Source organism: Aedes aegypti, chromosome 2 (genome assembly GCF_002204515.2).
Source record: "Aedes aegypti strain LVP_AGWG chromosome 2, AaegL5.0 Primary Assembly, whole genome shotgun sequence".
NCBI lineage: Eukaryota > Metazoa > Arthropoda > Insecta > Diptera > Culicidae > Aedes > Aedes aegypti.
In genome coordinates, this window is record NC_035108.1 from 313,108,228 (window position 1) to 313,130,471 (window position 22,244).

Sequence of the window (22,244 nt, forward strand, 5' to 3'; positions counted from 1 at the left end):
CTGGTAAGTCGTTTTATGCTACTATTTCAAATAGGATTAATATGATGATTCACATTTTATTCATGACAGCGAAGGGAATACGTTTATATTTGTATTTGTTTAATTAATAGTTAGTAGTCAATTATTGTCGAAATGAACATTGTTTCATTTTTTTTCAAAATATATAAAAAGAATAATTTTTATATTTGGTTCAGTTCCTTGAATTGTTTGATACTATAAGTGTCGAGTTTTCCTTTAGATACTGATACATCACTTCTTAGATTGATGTTGCATGATTTGTATCATGCAAAATCTTTGAATGGTACGTCATGAAAGGTATCGTCATATTGATTCTTCAGTAGAGTCTTATACATATGAAAGGATTACTTTTTATTTTATTTATAATAAATATATAAAAAAATATAATGAATATGTTGTTGACTTCATTATGTTTCAAGGGTGGTATAATCAGTGAAAATGATGTGATGATCCCTAGGACTATTGTAATTAAGCGTTTTGTATACCAAGACGAATCTTGTAACATAACCCACTTTCCAAACTCCCAGTGATTTCCCGTGGAAGTGCAGAGGACTCCAACGGCTTCCTCAAAGATAGTAACACGTAAATATTTCTTCCATAACCTCAATTGACCTGTATTCGAACGCATCCGACACCGGTATTGCTTAGTACAAGGAATGAGAATTCCATTACTTACACACTGAGGCGGTGCAACTAGTCCTAAGTAACATTCGTTGGCTCCTTGTGCAAGTATAGTTGCTCTTGTAATAACGGAGAAGCAGAAGCGGGCAGTCAATCACGCTCCAAAATCATAGCGATTAACATATTGATAAGAATTTGTTGCATTCAGTAGTGATATAAATATTGAACGTGCCAATTCAATACTCGAAATTGACTTTATAATAGGCCCAAAACTTCAAAGTACTTTAGTTATGTTGTCTCCTGATAAAGTATACTCAAACTAGCTGAGGAGATGCTTGACTACTATATCATTTGAATTCCGAGTGTCAGTCCTATGGACATTTTCATTCGCAAATTGTGTCAATTAATATAACAAAGCCATATAAATAATCTCTTATTTAAACTTCATAGAAAAAATCGCAAATATACAATTCACTGTAGCTTTTGATTTTCTCGTCGAAATGATTTGAAATTAACAGATAAGATGCTTGGATATCACATGTTTTGAATGCTTAATGCAAAGCTGATGGTTACTTGGCTGGTTCACAAATTGATAATTATGCACCGTTGGGGAATATTTTGTAGCATGTGAATATCCTTTGCAAAATAGTTCAAAATCTTCAAATAACGATAACTTTCGATTCCCTCGTTAGAATATTTTTAAATTTACGGAGAAGATGCTTGAATGTTATATCTTTCGAATGGTAGGTGCTAAATTCTTGGACATTTTTTTGTGTTAATAACGGTTTCGGGCACACCGTGTGTGGAATAACGATTCTCTCTCCCCGAAGTAACACTCCTTCCGACTCGCAAATTTCCGAGGAGTACGGCTTGAATAATTTAGCACGTTCTGACCAAAAATTTCCGTTCAGAGCTTCTCTAACCTCACGCATTGTTTCATCTTCTGCTGATAATACTTTGATATCTTCAATGTTGACGGCAAGCGGGGAGGACATTTTTGTGACTAACTGAACATAACTTTCATTTGCGCTATCAAACGGATTATGGTCTGCCTGTGACAACCGGGACAGCGAATCAGCTAAATTGGTGTTTCCTGGCTCGTGCAACACATCATAGCTATACGATTGTAGTTTCAGAACCCAACGTTCTAGACGTGCACATGGTTTGGATCTAGGGCTAAACAAAAACTGTAACGGCTTGCAATCAGTGATCAGTTTGAAACGGGTTCCTGCCCAAACCAACGCAAGCGCCTCTTTTTCGGTTTGAAAATATTTCCTTTCTAAATCTGTTAACGATTTGCTTGCATAAGCAATTATTCGTCTCATGCCTTTGACATCTTCTTGCAGTAAAATTGCGCCAAGTCCTGTAGGGCTTGCATCTGCAATCAAAATGGTTTTGTCTCGTACATCAAAAAATCCAAGATGGCTTATGTCACAGATAGATTGCTTTATCTCTTCAAATGCCAGTTTTTGTTGATCTTCCCATACAAATTTATTACCGGTTCTTAGTAAAGATCTGAGTGGTTCAGATTTTGTCGCTAAGTGAGGAATGAATCGACCCACATAAGTGACTAGACCAAGAAAACTTCTCAGTTCTGCTGCATTTGTTGGTTCTCGAAACTGTTGAATTGCCAGCACACGACTTTTCATTGGCTTTATCCCTGCAGGTGATAGTTCATGGCCAAGAAATTCCAAATGATCAACGCTAAATAAACACTTCTCCAAGTTCAAAAGAACCCCATACTCTCTTAAACGGTTCATCAAAGCTTCTAGGCGTGCATCGTGTTCTTTTTGCGAGGAACCAAAAACCAAAATGTCATCTAGGTAGACTATTACACCTTCTAAACCTGCTACAATCGTGTCCATTACTTTTTGAAAAAGTTCAGGAGCACAACAAATTCCGAACATAAGTCTCTTGTATCTAAAAAGTTATGGAAATATAATAACAAAATGAGTTCAACTGTTTATATTTTTAAATTCTACATCCAACAACCTTAAGTACAAGAAACATTTACCTGAACAGGCCATACTTTGTAATGAAAGTTGTAATCCCTCGTGACTTTTCTGACAATTCAAGTTGATGATACGCTTCTTTGATGTCTAGTTTCGAAAACCTTGTGGCACCTCCAAGACTCCCCAAAATCTCTTCAATCAACGGCAACGGATGTGATTCGCGAAGAACCGCTTGATTAGCCCGTCTCATATCCACGCAAATTCTTACTTCGCCGGATCCTTTCAAAATTGCAACCATCGGCGAAACCCACGCCGATGGACCGTGCACCTTTTCAATTATATCCTTGTCCAGTAATGATTTGAGTTTATCGTGTATCTTTCCCTCTAAAGCAATCGGAGCTCGTCTGTATCCTTGCTGTGCCGGTTGAACAGATTCATCAATAGGAATCTCAACGACGATTCCTTTGATTTTCGGAAAATGTGTTGACTCAGGAACAGCCACCGATGCGATGTCAAATCTGACCTTTAAAACCTCCAACTGTTTTGCCGTTTTATCACCGAGAAGATTGCGCTGCCCTTTCTTTACAATGTAGAATTTAGCATCAACTTGATTTTTACCGGCACGAATATACGCTCGAAACATTCCCGTAACCTCCATTGGCTTATTAGTAGCATAAGCAGTTAACCTACGATCGACTGACTGTGTGTATGCCAATATCTTAAGACCATCGCGATTCACCTGTCTCCATGTGTCTTCCGTGATAACATTTGCATCGGCCCCAGAGTCAATGATCATAGGAATTTTCACACCACCTACTACAAACTCAAACGTATTTTTCCCCATCGCATAGAAAATTTCCTCCGTGGTTTGATCGGACTTATCTTCTTCGAGCATTCTGACTCTCTTGGGCTTATAGTCAACCTGGCTACTGTTCGGACGCTTCAAACACCGATTGGCAAAGTGACCTATTCCTTTGCATTTAACACACTTCGCGTTCCTTGCTCGACAGCTAACGTCTCCTTTCCAGTGACCTTTCAAACCACATGCAAAGCAGGATCCAATGGTTCCTCGAGCTGATCTACCGAAATCTTTCTCCAAACGATTATTTCTTGGAGTAAAATTCGTTGTTACCATACGCGATGAAACCTTGTTCAAATTTGGCGATTCAAACATAGTAGGAGCCCGATCAATTTCTTTCACCTGCTGTTGTACGTCAGCCAAAGTAGATCCGAGTGTCACTATCTCCTCCAAAGACATATCCTTCACCAAGATCTGTCGTCGCAACTCCGACGATTTACACCCTTCTACGACTTGCTCGATGATTCTTTCATCACCCTCTCGAGCATCATAACGATCAAACTCACATCGTTTTGCTTGAATACGTAATCGCAAAATGAAATCAGCAAATCTTTCATCGGACTTTTGAACTATCTGGCGGAACAAATGACGCTCATAGTTCTTCCGACGCATCGGCTCGAAGTGCTCATCGAGGCGCCGAATCGCAACATCATAATACGGTGGGTCGGCCAAGACAAGAGGGAATTCATCAACACCAGGCAAATGATCAAACACTTCCTGAACCTCTGAACCGGCCAAATGTAGCATTTGAGATCGCTTCTCCCATTGCGAGACTATTCCGCTTGCATCAAAATATCTCTCCAACTCACGCTTCCACTTTTGCCAAGCTGTAGGTAACTGTGACCTATCCGCAACGAAATTAAATGGTCGAATGCGCTGCATCGTATCCATCCTGGATGAATAATTCATTTCCAAATAATTAATCTGATCCACTTTAATGAAATTAGCAAATGGATGGAATCAGCTTTGCCAAATAACTACTGTTTTATATAACATTAAGTAGTTCAATTCATTTATTTTCCGTAATTTTCGCATTAGATTTGCATTGAATAAAGTCACTTCACTTGAAATTCTCACACGTCGATTGTATACACACGTTATATAACTTTAAGTATTCCCAATGAGAATATTGTTTTATCATTTGTCTCAATAAAAAGGTGTGTAAGTAAAAACATATCTTTCTGTTCTTTTAAAATTCATATATTGCAATTATTTCCCTTTTACTTACCCATCAGTTTTCTCTTCAAATTTGCCACCGATTTTTCCAATCTTCCTCAAATGTAGCACTTCCTTTGGCACACAAACAACTCACACTTGTTTGTAGCTTATCGCTGGCACACAGTTGCCCACTCAAAATTACCGTCTTTTGGCACACAGTTGCCGTCAATAGCATCATACACTTGATTCACATTGGCACACAGTTGCCTTTCCGTACAGTGTGAAATTATTGTTTCCACTACCACAAAGTTGCCGTCAAAATAAACATTATTGGCACACAGTTGCCTTCCCGTAAAGTACAAAACTAGTTTTTCCATTGGCACACAGTTGCCTTCAAAATAAACATAAGGTTTCTGTCCTTATTGGCACACAGTTGCCTCTCCGTGTAGTGTTAAGCCACTATTTCCACATACACACACACACACACACACACACACACACACACACACACACACACACACACACACACACACACAGTCACAGCGGGCGTCCCACAGGGTTCTATTCTTGGCCCGACTCTCTGGAACGCTATGTATGATGGAGTGTTGAAGCTGAGCTTCCCCCGGGGTGTGAAGATCGTCGGCTTCGCGGATGACGTGGTGCTCGTAGTCATCGGCGAATCACTAGAGGAAGTAGAGATACTTGCTACCGAAGCAGTAGACGCCGTGGAAGAATGGATGCGAGGGAAGAAGCTTGTGTTAGCCCATCACAAAACCGAAGTTGTGATGATAAGCAACCGAAAGGCAGTGCAGAAGGCGAGAATCTCGGTTGGACAGTGTACCATCGACTCAAAGCGGGAAGTCAGACACCTGGGAGTGATGATCGATGATCGGCTGAGCTTCAACAGCCATGTCGATTATGCATGTGAGAGGGCCGTGAAGGTGATATCAGCTCTATCCCGGATCATGCCCAACAACTCAGCGATCAGCAGCAGCAAGAAGCGACTACTGGCGAGCGTGTCGACGTCGGTACTCAGATACGCTGGTCCCGTGTGGGTGACAGCACTGCAGACGAAGAGGAACCGCTCCCGGCTGAACAGTACGTTCAGACTGATGGCCATGCGTGTGGCGAGCGCGTATCGTACGATATCATCTGAGGCAGCCTGTGTGATTGCAGGATTGATCCCTATAAGCCTTCAACTCGAAGAGGACAGCGAGTGCTACAGGGACCGACGCACGCGGGGAATTCGGAAAAGAGCCCGGGATGAAACCATGAGGAAATGGCAACAGCAATGGGATAGCGCTGAGAACGGTAGATGGACCCACCGTCTAATTCCGTGCCTGTCGACGTGGGTAAACAGAAAACACGGAGAAGTGAATTTCCACTTGACGCAGTTTTTGTCTGGCCATGGCTGTTTCAAGAAATACCTCAATAGGTTTGGACACGCAAGATCGCCGTTATGCACCGGGTGCGGCGATGTTGACGAAACCCCTGAGCACGTGGTCTTCGAATGTCCGCGCTTCGAGCATGAGCGAGCCGAGATGACATCCGTCGTCGGCAATGACGTTAATGTGCACAATATCGTCCAACGAATGTGTGCCGACGAAGAGAAATGGGACGCGGTAAACAGAACTATCGTTCAGATGATGTCTCTTTTACAACGAAGATGGCGAGAGGAGCAGCGGCACTCTACACAGCGGACAGCACATGGCTCTGAATCGTTGGGGCAGCCGGAATCGTCGGACCGACCTTGGCGCTTGACAAGTCAGCCTGTTGAAGAGAGCATATGAAGGAGACCAACGGGCGCGACCGGAGTAGGCTAGATCCTCCGCCGGGGACTAGACCGAGTAGAGCGGGCGTAGCGTAATATCGGTAATAAGTCGTCAAGGCGCCTGCAAACCGGAAGTCATCCTCCAACCGGAATTGCAGGACCGACCTCGGCACTTACCGACCAACATCGCGTCGGAGTAGGCTATGTCCTTCCGCCGGGGACTAGCCGAGTAGATCGCGAAACAGCTCCGGCAAATGGTAGTCGGGGCGCCTGTGAACTGGAAGTTTCCCACCACCGGAATCGCAGGACCGACCTCGGCATCAGCCCGGAAAGCATCGGTTCGGGAGATCTTCCGCCGTCGGGGAAATCTTCGTCGGAGTAGGATAGATCCACCGTCGGGGACTATTCTGAGTAGTCCGTAGCGAGTCACCGGCTTAAGTCGTCGGGGCACCAGTGAACCGGAAGCCATCTTCCAACCGGAATCGCTGGATCGACCTCGGCACTTCACCGGTCAGCAGCAGTGATGCGGGAACAAACGCGTAACGTTATCGGTTTCGGGAGACATTCCTACGTTAGGAACTCTCCGCTGGAGTAGGCTAGCTCCACCGTCGGGGACTATGCCGAGTAGCGATCGTGACAACCACCAGTTTTGGGTCGTCGGGGCGCCAGTGAACCGGAAGCTACCCTCCAACCGGAATCGCTGGACCGACCTCGGCATCCAACTGGTCCAACCTGGAGAACTCGAGAATCGGCGGATTAACAGCAGGCGCAACAGTTGCGCAGGGCTCTGGCGAGATGTCAGCCCCAAACACGTCGCAGCAGAGCAACGAAGCGTAGCAATGACAGAAGCGGTAGTAGAAACATGGCCCTGGCGCGATGCCAGCAGTACGAAGAGAGCAAGGGAAGTACAGGAGCGTAAGAAGGAGCAGTGCAGTGCTTAGCACAATAGCCTCCCCCATGAAGTAATGCCAAGAGGCAGTTCCGGGGGGAATGGCTCGTGGGCGAAGGTGGACTTTAGTCGGTATAAAGGAGTCCGACACTCTGGCGCACGATGGACGAATTCGATATGACTAGCCTCCATATCGAACGTGAAACGCTGGGTTAGTTCGTAAATGTAATTTACCACCTTCTAAAACTAAAAAAAAAAAACACACACACACACACACACACACACACACACACACACACACACACACACACACACACACACACACACACACACACACACACACACACACACACACACACACACACACACACACACACACACACACACACACACAAGGTGCAGGTGAAAGCCATGTGCCCTGAAGTGACACTCCAATTGCGGGATCTGGATTGGATCACCACCGAAGAGGAAGTGAGGACCGCCATAAAGGAGCAGTGCGATCTGGAAACGGTGCAGATGACAGTACGGCTAAGAAGAGCACCGCTTGGTACACAGGCGGCGTCCATAAAGCTCCCAGTAGACGCAGCCAACAAAGCGCTGGAAGTCGGGAAAATTCGAGTCGGTTGTTCAGTATGTCCACTGAAGATCTCCCAGAGACCGGAGGGATGCTACAGGTGCCTGGAATACGGCCACCTGGCACGGAACTGCGAAGGACCAGACAGAAGTAAGCTCTGTAGATGGTGTGGCGACGAAGGTCACAAGGCGCAAGATTGCAACAATAAGCAAAGGTGCCTGATCTGCAAGGACAAAAGTCGCAACAGACACGCGACGGGAGGCCCTAAGTGTCCGGCCTTCAAGCAAGCGAGAAATTCTAAACCGCAGTGGAGGTAACTCAGCTAAACCTCAACCACTGTGACACAGCGCAACAGCTGCTGTGGAAGTCCGTATCGGAATCGAAGTGTGACGTAGCTATCCTTGCCGAGCCGTATCGAGTACCAGCTGGAAACGGTAACTGGATCGCTGATAAGGCGAAGACAGCGGCAATCTGGACGATGGGGAAATATCCTATCCAGGAAATAGTGTTCCAGGCGGACGAAGGCTTCGTTATTGCAAAGCTTAACGATGTGTACGTGTGTAGCTGCTACGCACCCCCCCGCTGGACATTGGACCAGTTCAACGAGATGCTGGACGAGCTAAACGATAAGCTAGCCGACCGGAGACCAGTCGTCATCGCTGGCGACTTCAATGCTTGGGCAGTTGAGTGGGGCAGCCGTTTCACCAACCCAAGAGGGCGTAGTCTACTAGAAGCGCTGGCAAGGCTGGACGTAGACTTGGGTAACGAAGGAACAACCAGCACCTACCGTAGAGATGGCCGGGAATCAATAATCGACATCACTTTCTGTAGTCCTGTGTTGACGGGAGGCCTGAACTGGAGAGTCTGCGATGGGTACACTCATAGCGATCATCAGGAGGTCCGGTATAGAATTGGTGGAAGAACACAATGCTCACAGAGAGCGAGTACACCTCACGAGCAGATGTGGAAAACGCAACGTTTCAACGAAGAGCTTTTCGTGGAAGCCCTCAGAAGAGAAGAGCAGGTTCTGAACTTGAGATCGGAGGAGTTAACGGCTGCGCTGGTACGAGCATGCGACATTACCATGCCACGGAAGGTCGAGCCGAAATACAGACGTCGTCCGGTATACTGGTGGAATGAGAGACTTGGCAACCTCCGCAAAAGATGCCTCCACGCCAGGAGACGGATGCAAAGAGCCAAAACCGATGGTGAGAGGGAAGAGCGTAGAGTAACACTGAGGGCGGCGAAAGCCGATCTGAAAAGAGAAATTTCGCTGAGCAAGAGAACGTGCTTCAAGGAGTTGTGTCGCGATGCCAATGCAAATCCGTGGGGAGATGCATACAGGGTAGCGATGGCCAAGATCAGTGGTCCAGCCGTACCCGCTGAAACATGCCCAGAGAAGTTGCAGATTATCGTCGACCGGTTGTTCCCACAACACGCGCCAACGGTCTGGCCACCGACACCGTATGGCCAGGAAGGTGAAGAAAGAGCAATCATTACCAATGAGGAGCTCATAGAGGCGGCCAAGAAAATGAAGCCGAAGAAAGCGCCTGGCCCTGATGGTATCCCCAACGTAGCGTTGAAAGCAGCTATCACGGCCAACCCAGATATGTTCCGGACATCACTCCAGATCTGCTTGGATGAGGGACATTTCCCAGCACAGTGGAAAAGGCAAAAACTGGTTCTGCTACCGAAACCGGGTAAGCCCCCCGGTGAACCAGGCTCGTTTCGGCCGATATGTTTGCTTGACACACTCGGAAAGCTGTTGGAGAGGATCATCCTCAATAGACTGATGGCGTTCACTGAGGGAGAGCGTGGACTGTCGGAGTGGCAGTATGGATTCCGGAAAGGAAAGTCAACGGTAGATGCCATCAAAACAGTGATTGACACAGCCGACAAAGCAAGGACAAAAAAACGTAGAGGTAACCGTTACTGTGCTGTCGTGACGATAGATGTGAGAAACGCCTTTAACAGTGCAAGCTGGGAAGCCATTGCTGTGGCGTTACATAAAATGAAGGTTCCGGATTATCTGTGCAAGATACTAGGAAGCTACTTTGAAAACCGGGTCTTGAGCTACAGCACTAGCGAAGGACAGAAGACGAGGTCGGTAAATGCGGGAGTTCCACAGGGCTCTATCCTGGGTCCAACGTTGTGGAATGCTATGTACGACGGAGTGCTGACGCTTAGGCTGCCAACAGGCGTCAAAATCGTTGGATTTGCAGACGACATCACGCTTGTGGTCATTGGTGACTCACTGGAAAGGGTGGAGGTTCTCGCTACAGAAGCAGTGGACGCAGTCGAAAACTGGATGTACGAGAAGAAACTGGTTATAGCCCACCAAAAAACGGAGCTGTTGCTTATCAGCAATCGAAAAGTGGTGCAGAAGGCTGAGATTACAGTGGGAGAACACACCATAGCCTCAAAGCGGGAGCTAAAACACCTCGGCGTAATGATCGACGATCGGCTGAACTTCAACTGCCATGTCGATTACGCGTGCGAGAAAGCAGCAAGGGCAGTCACGGCGCTGTCCAGGATCATGCCGAATAACTCGGCGATTTGCAGCAGTAAGCGGAGGCTATTGTCTAGCGTGGCTACGTCGATCCTGAGGTACGCTAGCCCGGCGTGGGGAACCGCAATGAAGACGAAGAGGAACCGAGTCAAGCTTAGCAGCACGTATAGGCTTATGGCCATGCGGGTAGCGAGTGCCTACCGAACCATATCTTCGGAGGCAGTATGCGTGATTGCCGGAATGGTCCCTATCGGCTACGTTTTGGAAGAGGATAAGGAGTGCTACGAAGCTAGTAGTACTAGAGGAGCCCGGAAGATTGCCCGAGCCGACACGATGGTGAAATGGCAACGCGAGTGGGATACCGCTGAGAAGGGAAGGTGGACTTATCGCCTTATTCCAAATCTGGCGAAATGGGTGAGCAGATCCCATGGAGAAGTCAACTTCCACTTGACGCAGTTCTTGTCAGGTCACGGCTGCTTCAAGAAATATCTGCACAGGTTCGGCCACGCAGAGTCGCCGCTCTGCGCTGAGTGCCCAGTCGTAGAGGAGTCGCCGGAACACGTCATTTTCGAGTGTCCACGTTTTGCTACGGAACGTAGCGAGATGACAGCGGTCTGCGGTGCTGACGTAACCGTAGACAACGTAGTGGATAGAATGTGTAGCGATGAGGTGATGTGGAACGCGGTGAACATGGCGGTGACGAAAATAATGTCATTGCTTCAGCGGAAGTGGAGGGAGGAACAAGCCGGTGAACCGGAAGTCAGTCTCCAACCGAAATCGCCGAACCGACCTCGGCACCCAACCGGTAGGTAAGCTTGATCCACCGTCGGGGACAAGACCGAGTAGATCGTGGAAAAGCCCCGGAAATTGTAGGCTTCGTGGCCGTGCGGTTAGCGGCGTCAGTCGTTTAGGCATATTGTGCCATGAAGTGTGGGTTCGATTCCCACTCCAGTCGGTGGAAACTTTTCGTCAAACGAAAAATTCATCATTGGGCTACTGGGTGTTTCGTGTTGTCCGTTGCCTAATGTTTGTGATTGTTCAGTCTGTGCAGCCTTGAGCTGAAGACGGTGTAAATTGTCTTGCCAAATTGGTCGTCAGGGTACCTGTGAACCGGAAGTCATCCACCAACCGGAATCGCAGGATCGACCTTGGCACCTATCCGGGCAGCATCGGTACCGGAAGAACTTCCACCTCCGGGGAAGTCTTCGTCGGGGTAGGGTAGATTCACCGCCGGGGACTATCCGAATAGTGCGCGAGAACCTGGAGTGCTAAATGGCATGCGTCCAGCACCGAGAGAACTTCCTTCGTCAGGGAGTTTCTGGCACCCATGGTATCGTGAGCCGAATGGCTGAATATGGCATATTTAGATCACAAACTAGGAATACTAACAAATTATTAATGGGAGCCGAAGGGCTCAGCATGGCATGGATTAGGAACTAACAAATTAATGATGGAGCCGAAGGGCTTAATGAAGGGTGCGCGTAGCATGTGTCGCCTCTTCTTCGAAGTAATACCGCAAGGTGGTGCCGGAGAAGAATTCTTTACGGTGACGGTGTACCTAGGAGACTGTTTTTTAGTGGGTAGGCGCCCCATTGCGAATCCCACACAGTGCCAAACCATACACTGTGGCATGAGCATGAACAAATACAGGCCAGTCTTGAGAAGATTTTTTAACTCCTAGAGATGCATGAAAAAAAAAAAAAAAAAAAAAAAAAACACACACACACACACACACGATGTTCTCCATTATTGTTCCTGCTCTTCCGTAAACACTTACTTGCTACTCATTTAATTAATTACTCAATCTTAATTTTGGACACTTTTCTTATTTGTTATAAATTTCAGACAATAACAATAACTTGCCTAGTATAGATTGTTTACTTCACAACCAATTCTCAACTTAGAACTGCCAACTGCCTTCTCATAGACCTTTTCATGTAACAGGTTTGTATATACATGTTTATATCGGTGTGGAGGAGCTATGCACACACGGAACTGTCATTCCTATAGAAGAACTATCAAAGAGGTTCAAAATCAGTTGTCTCGCGAAAAGGCCTGTTAGAATGTCAGTTTCATCGAACCCAGTGAAAATAATTTGAGTGCTACCTTCTTCGTTGCTACCGAACAGAGTTGCCATGGTAACGAATGTGTAAGCAAGCGTGTGAGAATCTCAAGCAAAAAAAATTTTTTTCAGTCGAGAAAAATCTCGAACTTTAAAAGAATACTTTATTACAGGCATTAGCAAATAATATCATTTCGCTTACCTTATTTTTATTGAATTTGTCCAAACTAGCTTTTTCCATCCATTTACAACGACAAATACTCACTTTACTGTTCTCACTTCCAAATACAATTTCCAGAAACAACGCTTGACGAACTCCTAACTTTATTCACTAGGCACAGTTTTTCAGCAATACTTTAATTAAACTTTTAAGTACGAAATCGCTCGATATAATACCAATCCACTATTAACTTTTCTTCAATTTTTTTTTTCGATCGTCGCCAAAATGTACTGTCGGAGAGTAAAATAAAACACAACCGTTTTCCAGAATCACAATCCAAGAAGAGACCGAATATATTTCCCGACTGCTTTGATTGAAACAATTTGAATAATCGTAATCCCTCTATACACATGTAACGACTACCCGTCACCGATACTACAAGTTTCACTGGCACAAATCTGAAACAACAATAAAATAGAATTTAGAGTGGAGTTTGGACTGGATTGAGAGCTGATATATACATATATTTTAAATTTAGAGTTGAAATAGTTTGTGCTTGGCATCCATTCATTAATTTTTATTTCCTCTGATTGATGATCCAAAATTAGCTTTTAGATTTAAAAAAGAAACAGAAACCAACTGAAAAATTGGTTGAAGCACTCAAAAGCAACAGTTAGGTTGCTGGATATACGGAACTGACTTTATTCTATAGTGACCAACCAATAAGATACAACGGCAACGACGACGACAGAGCGCCATTCAGTTTTAGAGTGCACTTGTTCGTAAGAGACGGTTTTTCATTTCCGGGGCGTGTTCTTTTTCTTCTCCATTTCCCTTACTCAGATTGGCATATGCGGTCGAACCGGCAGCGGCAAATCCTCGCTGGCCCTGGCACTGTTCGGCGTGCTGGAAATCGTCGGTGGGCGGATATTGATCGACGACGTGGACATCGGTACCATTCACAGCGATGAATTACGCTGTCGACTCTCCATCATTCCGCAGGATGCGATGCTGTTCGGGGGAACATTGCGGGAAAATCTGGACCCACGGGGGCACTTTAGCGACTTGGACCTGTGGAACAGTCTGGAGATGGCACAGCTGAAGGACGTCGTGGTGGCACTGCCGGACGGATTGGGTGGGTATTTGCGATTTTTGACTTTTCGAGATAAACGCCAGAGCTAGCGTTTATTAATTCAATTGCAGATACCAGGCTGGGCGAAGAATCGTCCACTTTCAGTGCTGGCCAGCGGCAATTGTTCTGCCTGGCACGGTCCGTCCTGCGAGGGTCAGTTTGCTTGGTGCTGGATGAGGCTACATCTTCCCTCGATACGGAAACGGAGAAACTGGTCCTGGATGCTGCTGGGAAAGCCTTCAAAGGAAGAACGGTGCTCACGATTGCGGTAATTCAATTGAGACATTATTTGTTCTCGTTTAGTGAACTTATATATGAAACTATCTGTAACTAGTTTTTGTGATATTTGAGTACACTGAAAACTCCATTTACGTAAATTCTGTTCACGTAAATTCCATTTAGGTTATATTACGTTAATACAATTTGTATGCATTTGAGGTAACGCAACGTTAGTTTAGCACATACTTATAAATGTTTTATATACTCGGAACATTGAAGCTTGTACTAAGCCAAACGATCATCTTAGTGTTCATGCATGTTTTGCATTCGACGTTTTAGAATTCTTCGTTTTGGAATTCGAAATTTTATTTTCAAGCCTTCAACCCCAACCCGATTCAGGTTCGACCAAACTACAATTTGCTTGACATTGGTTTGTTTATTACCTATCCTGTTCCTAAAAACAAAAACGACATAGGTTATATTATGCTTTAAGTTCAATATCTATTTCCGGTTATCCAAGTACTCCTTTGAGTTCAGGACTTCAAATCTACTTGCGTAACCAATTTTTCATCAAGATTGGAGTCCAATGGCTTTTTAAATTATCCAAGAATTCTGTTCAGTACAGGGTGAATGATCAAAACACGTAATCAGTAATCGAAAAGGTTTAAACTCATGTGGACTAATTCAATAATGGTGAATTAAGTTCAATGTTTTTAGGTTACCTTTGAACTCTATTAGATAACGACTTTCACCTATTGACCTATCTGACGTTTATGAATAAGGTTTACATCCAAACAGGATAGTAGATTTCTTACGCGCCATACAATTTAATTTTAATTTTCATACAAAAAATCTTATCATGGGGGGAGGGGGTATTGAAAAACCTCGAAAATTGTCTTACGTAATTAATGGACCATCCCTAAGCATGCTATGTTGGTCTTAAACTTTCATTTTGAAATAAATTTGGTTGAAATTGCGCGATTAAATTTAGATTGAACCGATTTTTCTACATGTTTGCTGTCTCCACAAAATTCTTCGTTTCTCTTATAAGGTTTCTCATATTATATTTTAATCTTTTAATTCAATATGAAAAGTTGTACTAAGATTTGCATGGACACCCCTTTTTGTACCCTCCTAATTTTTAAAGTATCGCAAATGATGGAATATGTGATATAAATGGTTGAAATAAGCGATTTTAGTGATACTAGAATCCACAAGATATCTCTTCAGAAACATCGTAGTTTATGAACAATTCCTTGACCATACTGTGGAGCCGTCCATAAATTGCATGTTAAGTTTACTGCCCATAAAAGCATAACTGTCCCATATTGATTTTTGAGCTAACTCCTTTTTTGTCGCATCATCCATGATTTAGTACACATTTTACTATGCATATAGAAATTGACACGCTTTGTTTGAAAATGTTGTGGAAAAATATGAAGTGGATGGAGTCCCATATTAAAAACATAAAGGCATAACAGTCACTTTATGAACTTTCAACCCAAATAACAACAACAAAACGTGAATTGTGTTCAAGTTTTTATTTTTCGCTGATCAATAGAAGCAAAATAAGTAATCTATGCGGTATTTCAATAAGAATATGGCTTATAGAAATGTACTATAAAATGATGAACATTTGTATGAAAAGACAAACTTTAAACTTTGAGCGTTATTTTCTCAATGCCTACTTTTTCCATATGGGACAGTTATGCCTTTATGGGCAGTTTAGGGGGGGTCTGTTCAAAGGTTACGGTTACGGTTCATAGAAATGAAAATTAAAATTTGAAGAGATGAAGGAGGAGGTTCTGAATTCGGCTGGTGAAAATAAGATTTGGCGTATGGTGCTATGCCACGTGCAAATGTTCTGTGGAAAAATGTTTTTCAAAGTGATAAAAGTGTTTTTTTTTGTTCATATCTGAAGATGATTTGTGGAGTATTGTCTTTTTCTTTACTTTTATTCGATTAGCTTGTGTTTTGCTCGAGAGTGTTCTGTGATGGCTTCAGCATTGAATTCGTTTCGCGCGGCTCGGTTTTTTTATCTTCGGTGTGTGTTACGCGTGTTGATTCAAACATTTAAGTTTTTTTTGTCGATTTTTCGTGCGATGCGTGCAATTGGATAGGCAGTGCTAAGTTACGGCTTACACTTTTGTTCATTATTAGAGGTGCGACGGATTGCAGGAGTTTCGATAAAGGCATTTGGTGAGTTTGTTATGATCAGCAGCGCATGATCACAATGCGTAAATATTAACTATTTGTCGGCCAGAACGTCTACCGAATGTATTCTTTGGCACTACCCTTTCCATCAATATTCCGCAACATCCCGTAACACCTATGAGAGGTCGTAGAGTTCTCTGCATCTTTCTTAAGTAGGTGTTCAATCAATCATCATTTCCCATTCCCCAGCTTTCGCAAGGAGAGCTCTCGACCGTTGGAGAATGCGTCAATCTTGTTTAAGAGATAGAAATTGATCCCAAATTTCTGACTTTGGTAACGGACGGGAAGGAGGCAACCCTCATGGTCTAGGACTGTACCACCTACGAATTTGTGCGAAATGCTCAATGCTAATGCTAATGACCACAAGGGGAAGGAGGATAAAAAATACAAAAAATAATACCTCCGTGGTTTATGGAGGATCCCTTGCAGGTTATTTTGTTTCTTATTTACTATAATGAATTAAAGATCTAACAGACTTTCGAACTTTTCACTTATTTCTATCAAATTCGATGCTAGTGTGACGGCTATATAGTCTTTGCTTTATTTCGCATATATGAACAGCATAATGACACAGTGGGGGAAGTGTATCAGCATTAGCGGAGATAGGGGGTGCGGTGGGTGCGGTCCGCACTGGGACCCGAACTCCTAGGAGCCCCAAAACCGCCGATCGAATTCCTCATAGCCTTAAAAACACACAGAGCTTTGTAAGAAACTGAAAATTTGAAGATCCCAAAAAAGAAAATGAGCATGTTTTGAAAGTTTTGAAATCCATTATTTTTGATACTTTAGGGCTTTAAAGTGGGCAGAGGAGCCCGGGAGACCGTGGCTTTGGGCCCCTGGGGTCTTCACAGATATTTGTTTTGTAATTTGTTTTCCTCGTTGTTGTTCAATCGATTGCACGCATGCGAGAACTGAGTCTTTTTACAGTTAAAAGCGGCTTAGATACCTATTTTGAAAATGTTGAATCTGATTGCGGATTTATTTTATAAGTCGAGTCGACCAATAACTACTCGACTGGAGTCACTGTCGACCAAAAGTTTTGCTCGACTCGGCTCTGTCACTCGAGCTTATCAACAGGTGTCACTCTATGTGACTGGATTACTATGGACCGATGCACGAGTTCACTAATTTGACGTTTGAGCGGTGCCGAATTCACTAGTTTCCATGGACATCTAAATAACACGGCACCGCTAAAACGTCAAATAGTGAACATAATTTCAGCCCATTTATACGCCTGCATTCATACAACACACATGACATTTAACGTTCGTGGAAGATAAAGAGCCATGAACTAAAACAAGACAGACACACACCACCCACTGTTTGGCTCCGATCACTGTGTGTCAACACTTGTAACATTCGCTGACCCACACTCATTCTGATCAAGAAACAGAGGCGAATACTTGTTATTTTCTGTGCTATGTTTGCAACCAAAGGGGTGTTCAATGGTCCAATAGATTATAGTTAGGTTGTAAAAGGCTGCATCACCAGAAATTATGAAAGTTATTACCAATTTTATGTAAAACATAAATTACCCGAATGGCTCGATACTGTTGCAGTCTGTGAGAGTTGCTGCTCTTGAACGCTCTCGTGCCACGACCCAACCGGAAGAGTGAATGTTTACATTCATAGTGCTCTCCGAATGCGATGTGCCACGAACTCAATTCCCGGATTTTTCCCGGATGCCCAAAAGTTCAAAACCGGATGACATCATGGTTCTACAACTTCATATGTTTAGGCATTTTTAAAACAAAGTTTTGATATTTGATCTGAAAGTGAGTGAATTATGAAATGGTTTTGAACAAACATATTAAACATAGTTTTTGAATAATCTAAAAGACCAAGACTAAGGGCATTTACGCAAACTTCCATGAGTTGTCAGAACTGAAAGTTTGCTGAAGGGGCCAAAATACGGAGTATGCCTGCAGGAAATAATAAGATTGAGGTGTTCTCTTTTCAAGTTTATTGCGTAATGGTCATTGTCAGTCAATGGTCTAAGTCGATGCCTACTTCAATTTAGATGTATTCACCAAAGCCTACTACAACGCCGTGCACCCAATAGAACTCATAGGAAATCCAGAAAAAATAAAAAAAAAATAAACTGCCTTAAATTTAGATCATTATTTCACAAATCAGCAATGTTAATAATGGCCAGCCCATCCTCTACTGAGAATGTCTTCACAATTATGCGTGAATCATGCTCCATAGCAGATTCCTGTAGATAATCTTAATCTGAATCAAGTCTCGTTAAATCCAACAGAGATCTTTAAGTCATGAACTCACAAAAAAAAATCAATTGATTGTTTTGCAGAAAATAATAAAAGAACCATAAACAAGCATCTTCCCAGGAGTATATCAAAGATTTTTCCCGGAATATCATCAAAAAATAAACAAAAATCTGCCCAAGAATACCATTTATTTATCGAATCAAAGCTCTTCATGATTTTATTAAGGATCTCACAAACAATACACTGAGAAAGGCAAGAGTATTTTACTGTAAATCTGCTGAAATCCATATAAAATCTCGTCATGGACTTCATAAGGATTTTATCATAGGCAGTGTTGTTAGCAATCGCTGTACCGTAAATTCGGATGAAATTGATCACCATGTCACGCAATTTTATTTGTTACTAATCTGCCGTGAGTCGCAAGTCAGTCCCATCTGTAAAAAGTAGGCATTGAGAAAATGGGCTGTGAAGTTTCCAAACTCGTCTTCTATACGAATATTCAAAAAATTCCAGAGGATTGGAACATGTTCAAATGTTAATGAAACTTTCTCAATTTGCTATTCACAACGATAACTTTCTGAGAAAAATATAAAGATGACCAAAACACGGTTCATTTTTGTACTACATGGTGAGGAAATCTGTAGTGGGACTGACATGCGGTTACTTTTCATTATGGGACAATTTGACTTGCTGTTTTCCTACTTTTTCCGAAGAAATCTTGTTATCTAATTAGGGTAGCTGAAAGAGCATTAGAAGATATGTTGAAAACTGAACTCAACTCAATTTTGACGAAAATGCAGATGGGACTGACTTGCGATTCACGGTAGTAATAGTCCACCGAAATCAATGCAACTTCTCGTATATGTTATTTGTTCTAAAAATTGTCGAATTGTGTGTAGTGAAGTTTTTCTTGCATTAGGGAATGTTTGTTTGTATGAAAATAGTGTGAAACTAAAGAATCACCTTTGTGGTAGTGAAAGACATTCGTACACTTCTAATTCTAAACAAGGATTTAAGCACGGTGTCAGAGTTTACCATGAAAATTCGTACCAGGTTGCTCGTTTTACTGAAAAAAATAATTTCTTTGGAAAATCCTTTGGAAATTGCCTACATTTAGACGTTTTCCGTGGTATCTCATTAAAATTTAATAATTTATTATTTCCATAAATATTGTCTTGTTAAAAATTTGGCAAGCATACTCGTATTCAGGAACCCCAAACTAAGTCTGTAGAGTTGATGTCACCATTGACAATAATCAGATTGACAAGTGATCAATTTCATCCCGAAATAGGATCCTATGATTTTTTAGAGATGATTTTGAGCATTAACATCACATTTGTTAGAAAATTTCGGTACATGAGTCTTTGAGGTTCACCGTCGTACTTGTTTTCTTGCATTTAATTATATGATATTGAAAACATTTTTTAAGGGCAGGCCAGAAAAAAACGTGAAAATAATCGATTTCACCAGAAATTACGGTAGTCGATACGTTTTTGTTGACATTCGATGGCGTTTGCCTTCAGCATTCGAAACACGAGCGATCAAACGAACGTACTAAACAAAAATGTCATTTGAATGCAGCTGACCACGATGGCGTCCACTAGAAAACGGTACGGTTTTGTTTATATCTATGCGTCTCATTCGACATAACAAGCAATTAAAATACTCTTGTTATTGATGATTAAACATTTCTGAAAGCTATGCAAAATTCATGATCAATTGCAAAAACTCAAAATCATTGCACAGTTTTTTATGTTTCTCGATGTTCATTCTACCGCTCGAGCGTTATGTGAGAGGTGACGGTAGCGGGTGAGTGTAGATAAATCATTTGACTGCTGACCAGTGCTGTTTATAGAACTGGTCGTAAGTCACGGATTGCTTAGGCAAGTTAATAATACAAACAAGGATTTTTAAGAATCCTTATCAATTCCTCCATTAATGTACCGAAAAGAAATTTTTAATGAACGTATTCAGACATTAGGAAACCGCTTAGATGTCTCAAAACATTTCACAAAAATATGTTAGCTGAGCTCAAAAATTCAAGAAAATCCGCCAAAACTCTTTTATACCATACAATTAAAACCTTATTAGCAATGCACTATTTTTTCTCAGTGGTTTTTGCCTAGGGTCCATTTAGGATCCCTGAAAACATGTCATCAAAAAAGTTTCATGAATCCTTATAGAAATTTATAAAGCAGCTCATCAAGAATTATGTCAGGAATCCCTAAGAATCTTTCTAAACACGTGTCAAGGATCTCATTGATGTTCTCTAAAAGAATGTTATATTATTTAACAAGAAATTCGCAAAGCAATTCACAATGAATCATATAAGTTGTGAAAACAAAAATATACCAAAGATCTCTCCTTGAAACCGTCGATTTTCGGTCAAAAATATGTTATCTATCTCTAGCAACTGAATCGTGTATCCCTTGGCAAAATTTTCTAGTGCTTTTCCCGGTGTATTCTACAATTTCCCGGATATTTCCCGTATTTTTCCCGGTCATTTGTAATTCCCGGGTTTTTCCCGCTTTTCCCGGATTTCCCGGATGGATGGACACCCTGCGAACTTCTAGGGTTCGCGAACTGTTACTCTCTCCGAATATGGTTCGATCGGCTTATTCTGATCGAAATTCAAACAATGCGGTCCATACAAATATTTTAAATTTTTCATAAAAAAGCTCCCCCAGGTAACGGGAGGGAGGGGGTCTATAATTGGCAAATTTTGTGTTACGTAATATTTGCATCATCCCAAAAACAACAGACTTCTATGCCGATTATTAACGCGCGCTGGAAATTTGTTACTGGTGGTTTATGGTACTCATGCTGTGTGTACTAGAGCAGCGAGCTCGATTTTGCGCACGGGTTCATCCACTCCTAATACTTCCAGAGTCGTTGGGGGATCACTTTGCGTCCACGTATAGACTTCAAATTTTTACCAGATTTTTTTTCTTACCAAAACGAGCACTTTATAATTACAAACTTAAAACATTTCGCATTTTTGAAAAAATAAGGGACGGTCTAATGCTTACTTTGATCGACACACAGAAAAAAATCCGTTCTCTTATCCGTGAACAGAAATCGTGAACTCGTAAACAAGCAAAAATACACCGTGAGCTAGATCATGTTTATGTGTAAACATGATGGTTATTTATTTAGTTAGTGTTACATCAATTAGTTTGATAAAACCTCGTTGACGATGTTACGCCAATTTACTCGGTCCATGGCTGTGTCTCTCCAACCTCGATTTTGGCCCACGTTCTCCAGATCTTGTTGCACCTGATCAAGCCACCTCGCTCGCTGTGCTCCCCGCCTTCTTGTGCCAACCGGATTCGACGCGAACACCATCTTTGCAGGATTGTTGTCCGGTAGTCTTGCAACATGCCCTGCCCAGCGCATTCTTCCGGATTTCGCAACTTTCTGGATACTTGGTTCGCCGTAGAGCCTAGCGAGCTCGTGGTTCATTCTCCGCCGCCACACACCGTTTTCCTGCACTCCGCCAAAGATCGTCCTAAGCACCCTTCGTTCGAACACTCCAAGTGCTTGCAGGGCCTCTTCCAGCATGGTCCATGCTTCAAAAACATGATGGTAGTTCACGGTGTATTTTTGACAGTTCACGTTTTCCAGAACTTTTTTTGAGCGTGCAATGACTATAGACGAGTCACATGAATTCAATCAATTTACAAAATTCTCAAAATCAATCCTTGAAGTTAATTACAAGTATTTCATATCAATAATGATTTGTTGATATTGTTTAGGAAATATTTAGCTGATTCTTAGACGAGTGTTGCTGAACATAATCATCAAAATTAATTCTTGGTTAATCTTAATTAATTCATCAGGCTATTTCTTGAAAAAAAAATTCTGGTAATTTACCGTTT

The 22,244-nt window shown here is 42.7% G+C and overlaps 1 protein-coding gene across 1 annotated transcript in view; it reads left to right on the top strand.

Moving 5' to 3' along the window:
• LOC5577471 (ATP-binding cassette sub-family C member Sur) overlaps window positions 1–22,244 on the top strand; it is a 227,405-nt gene that overhangs the window by 200,897 nt on the left and 4,264 nt on the right. The window contains exons 23-24 of the mRNA XM_021845711.1: window positions 13,417–13,708; window positions 13,777–13,973. Coding sequence (XP_021701403.1) covers window positions 13,417–13,708; window positions 13,777–13,973 — 489 coding nt within the window. The remainder of the gene's footprint in view (window positions 1–13,416; window positions 13,709–13,776; window positions 13,974–22,244) is intronic.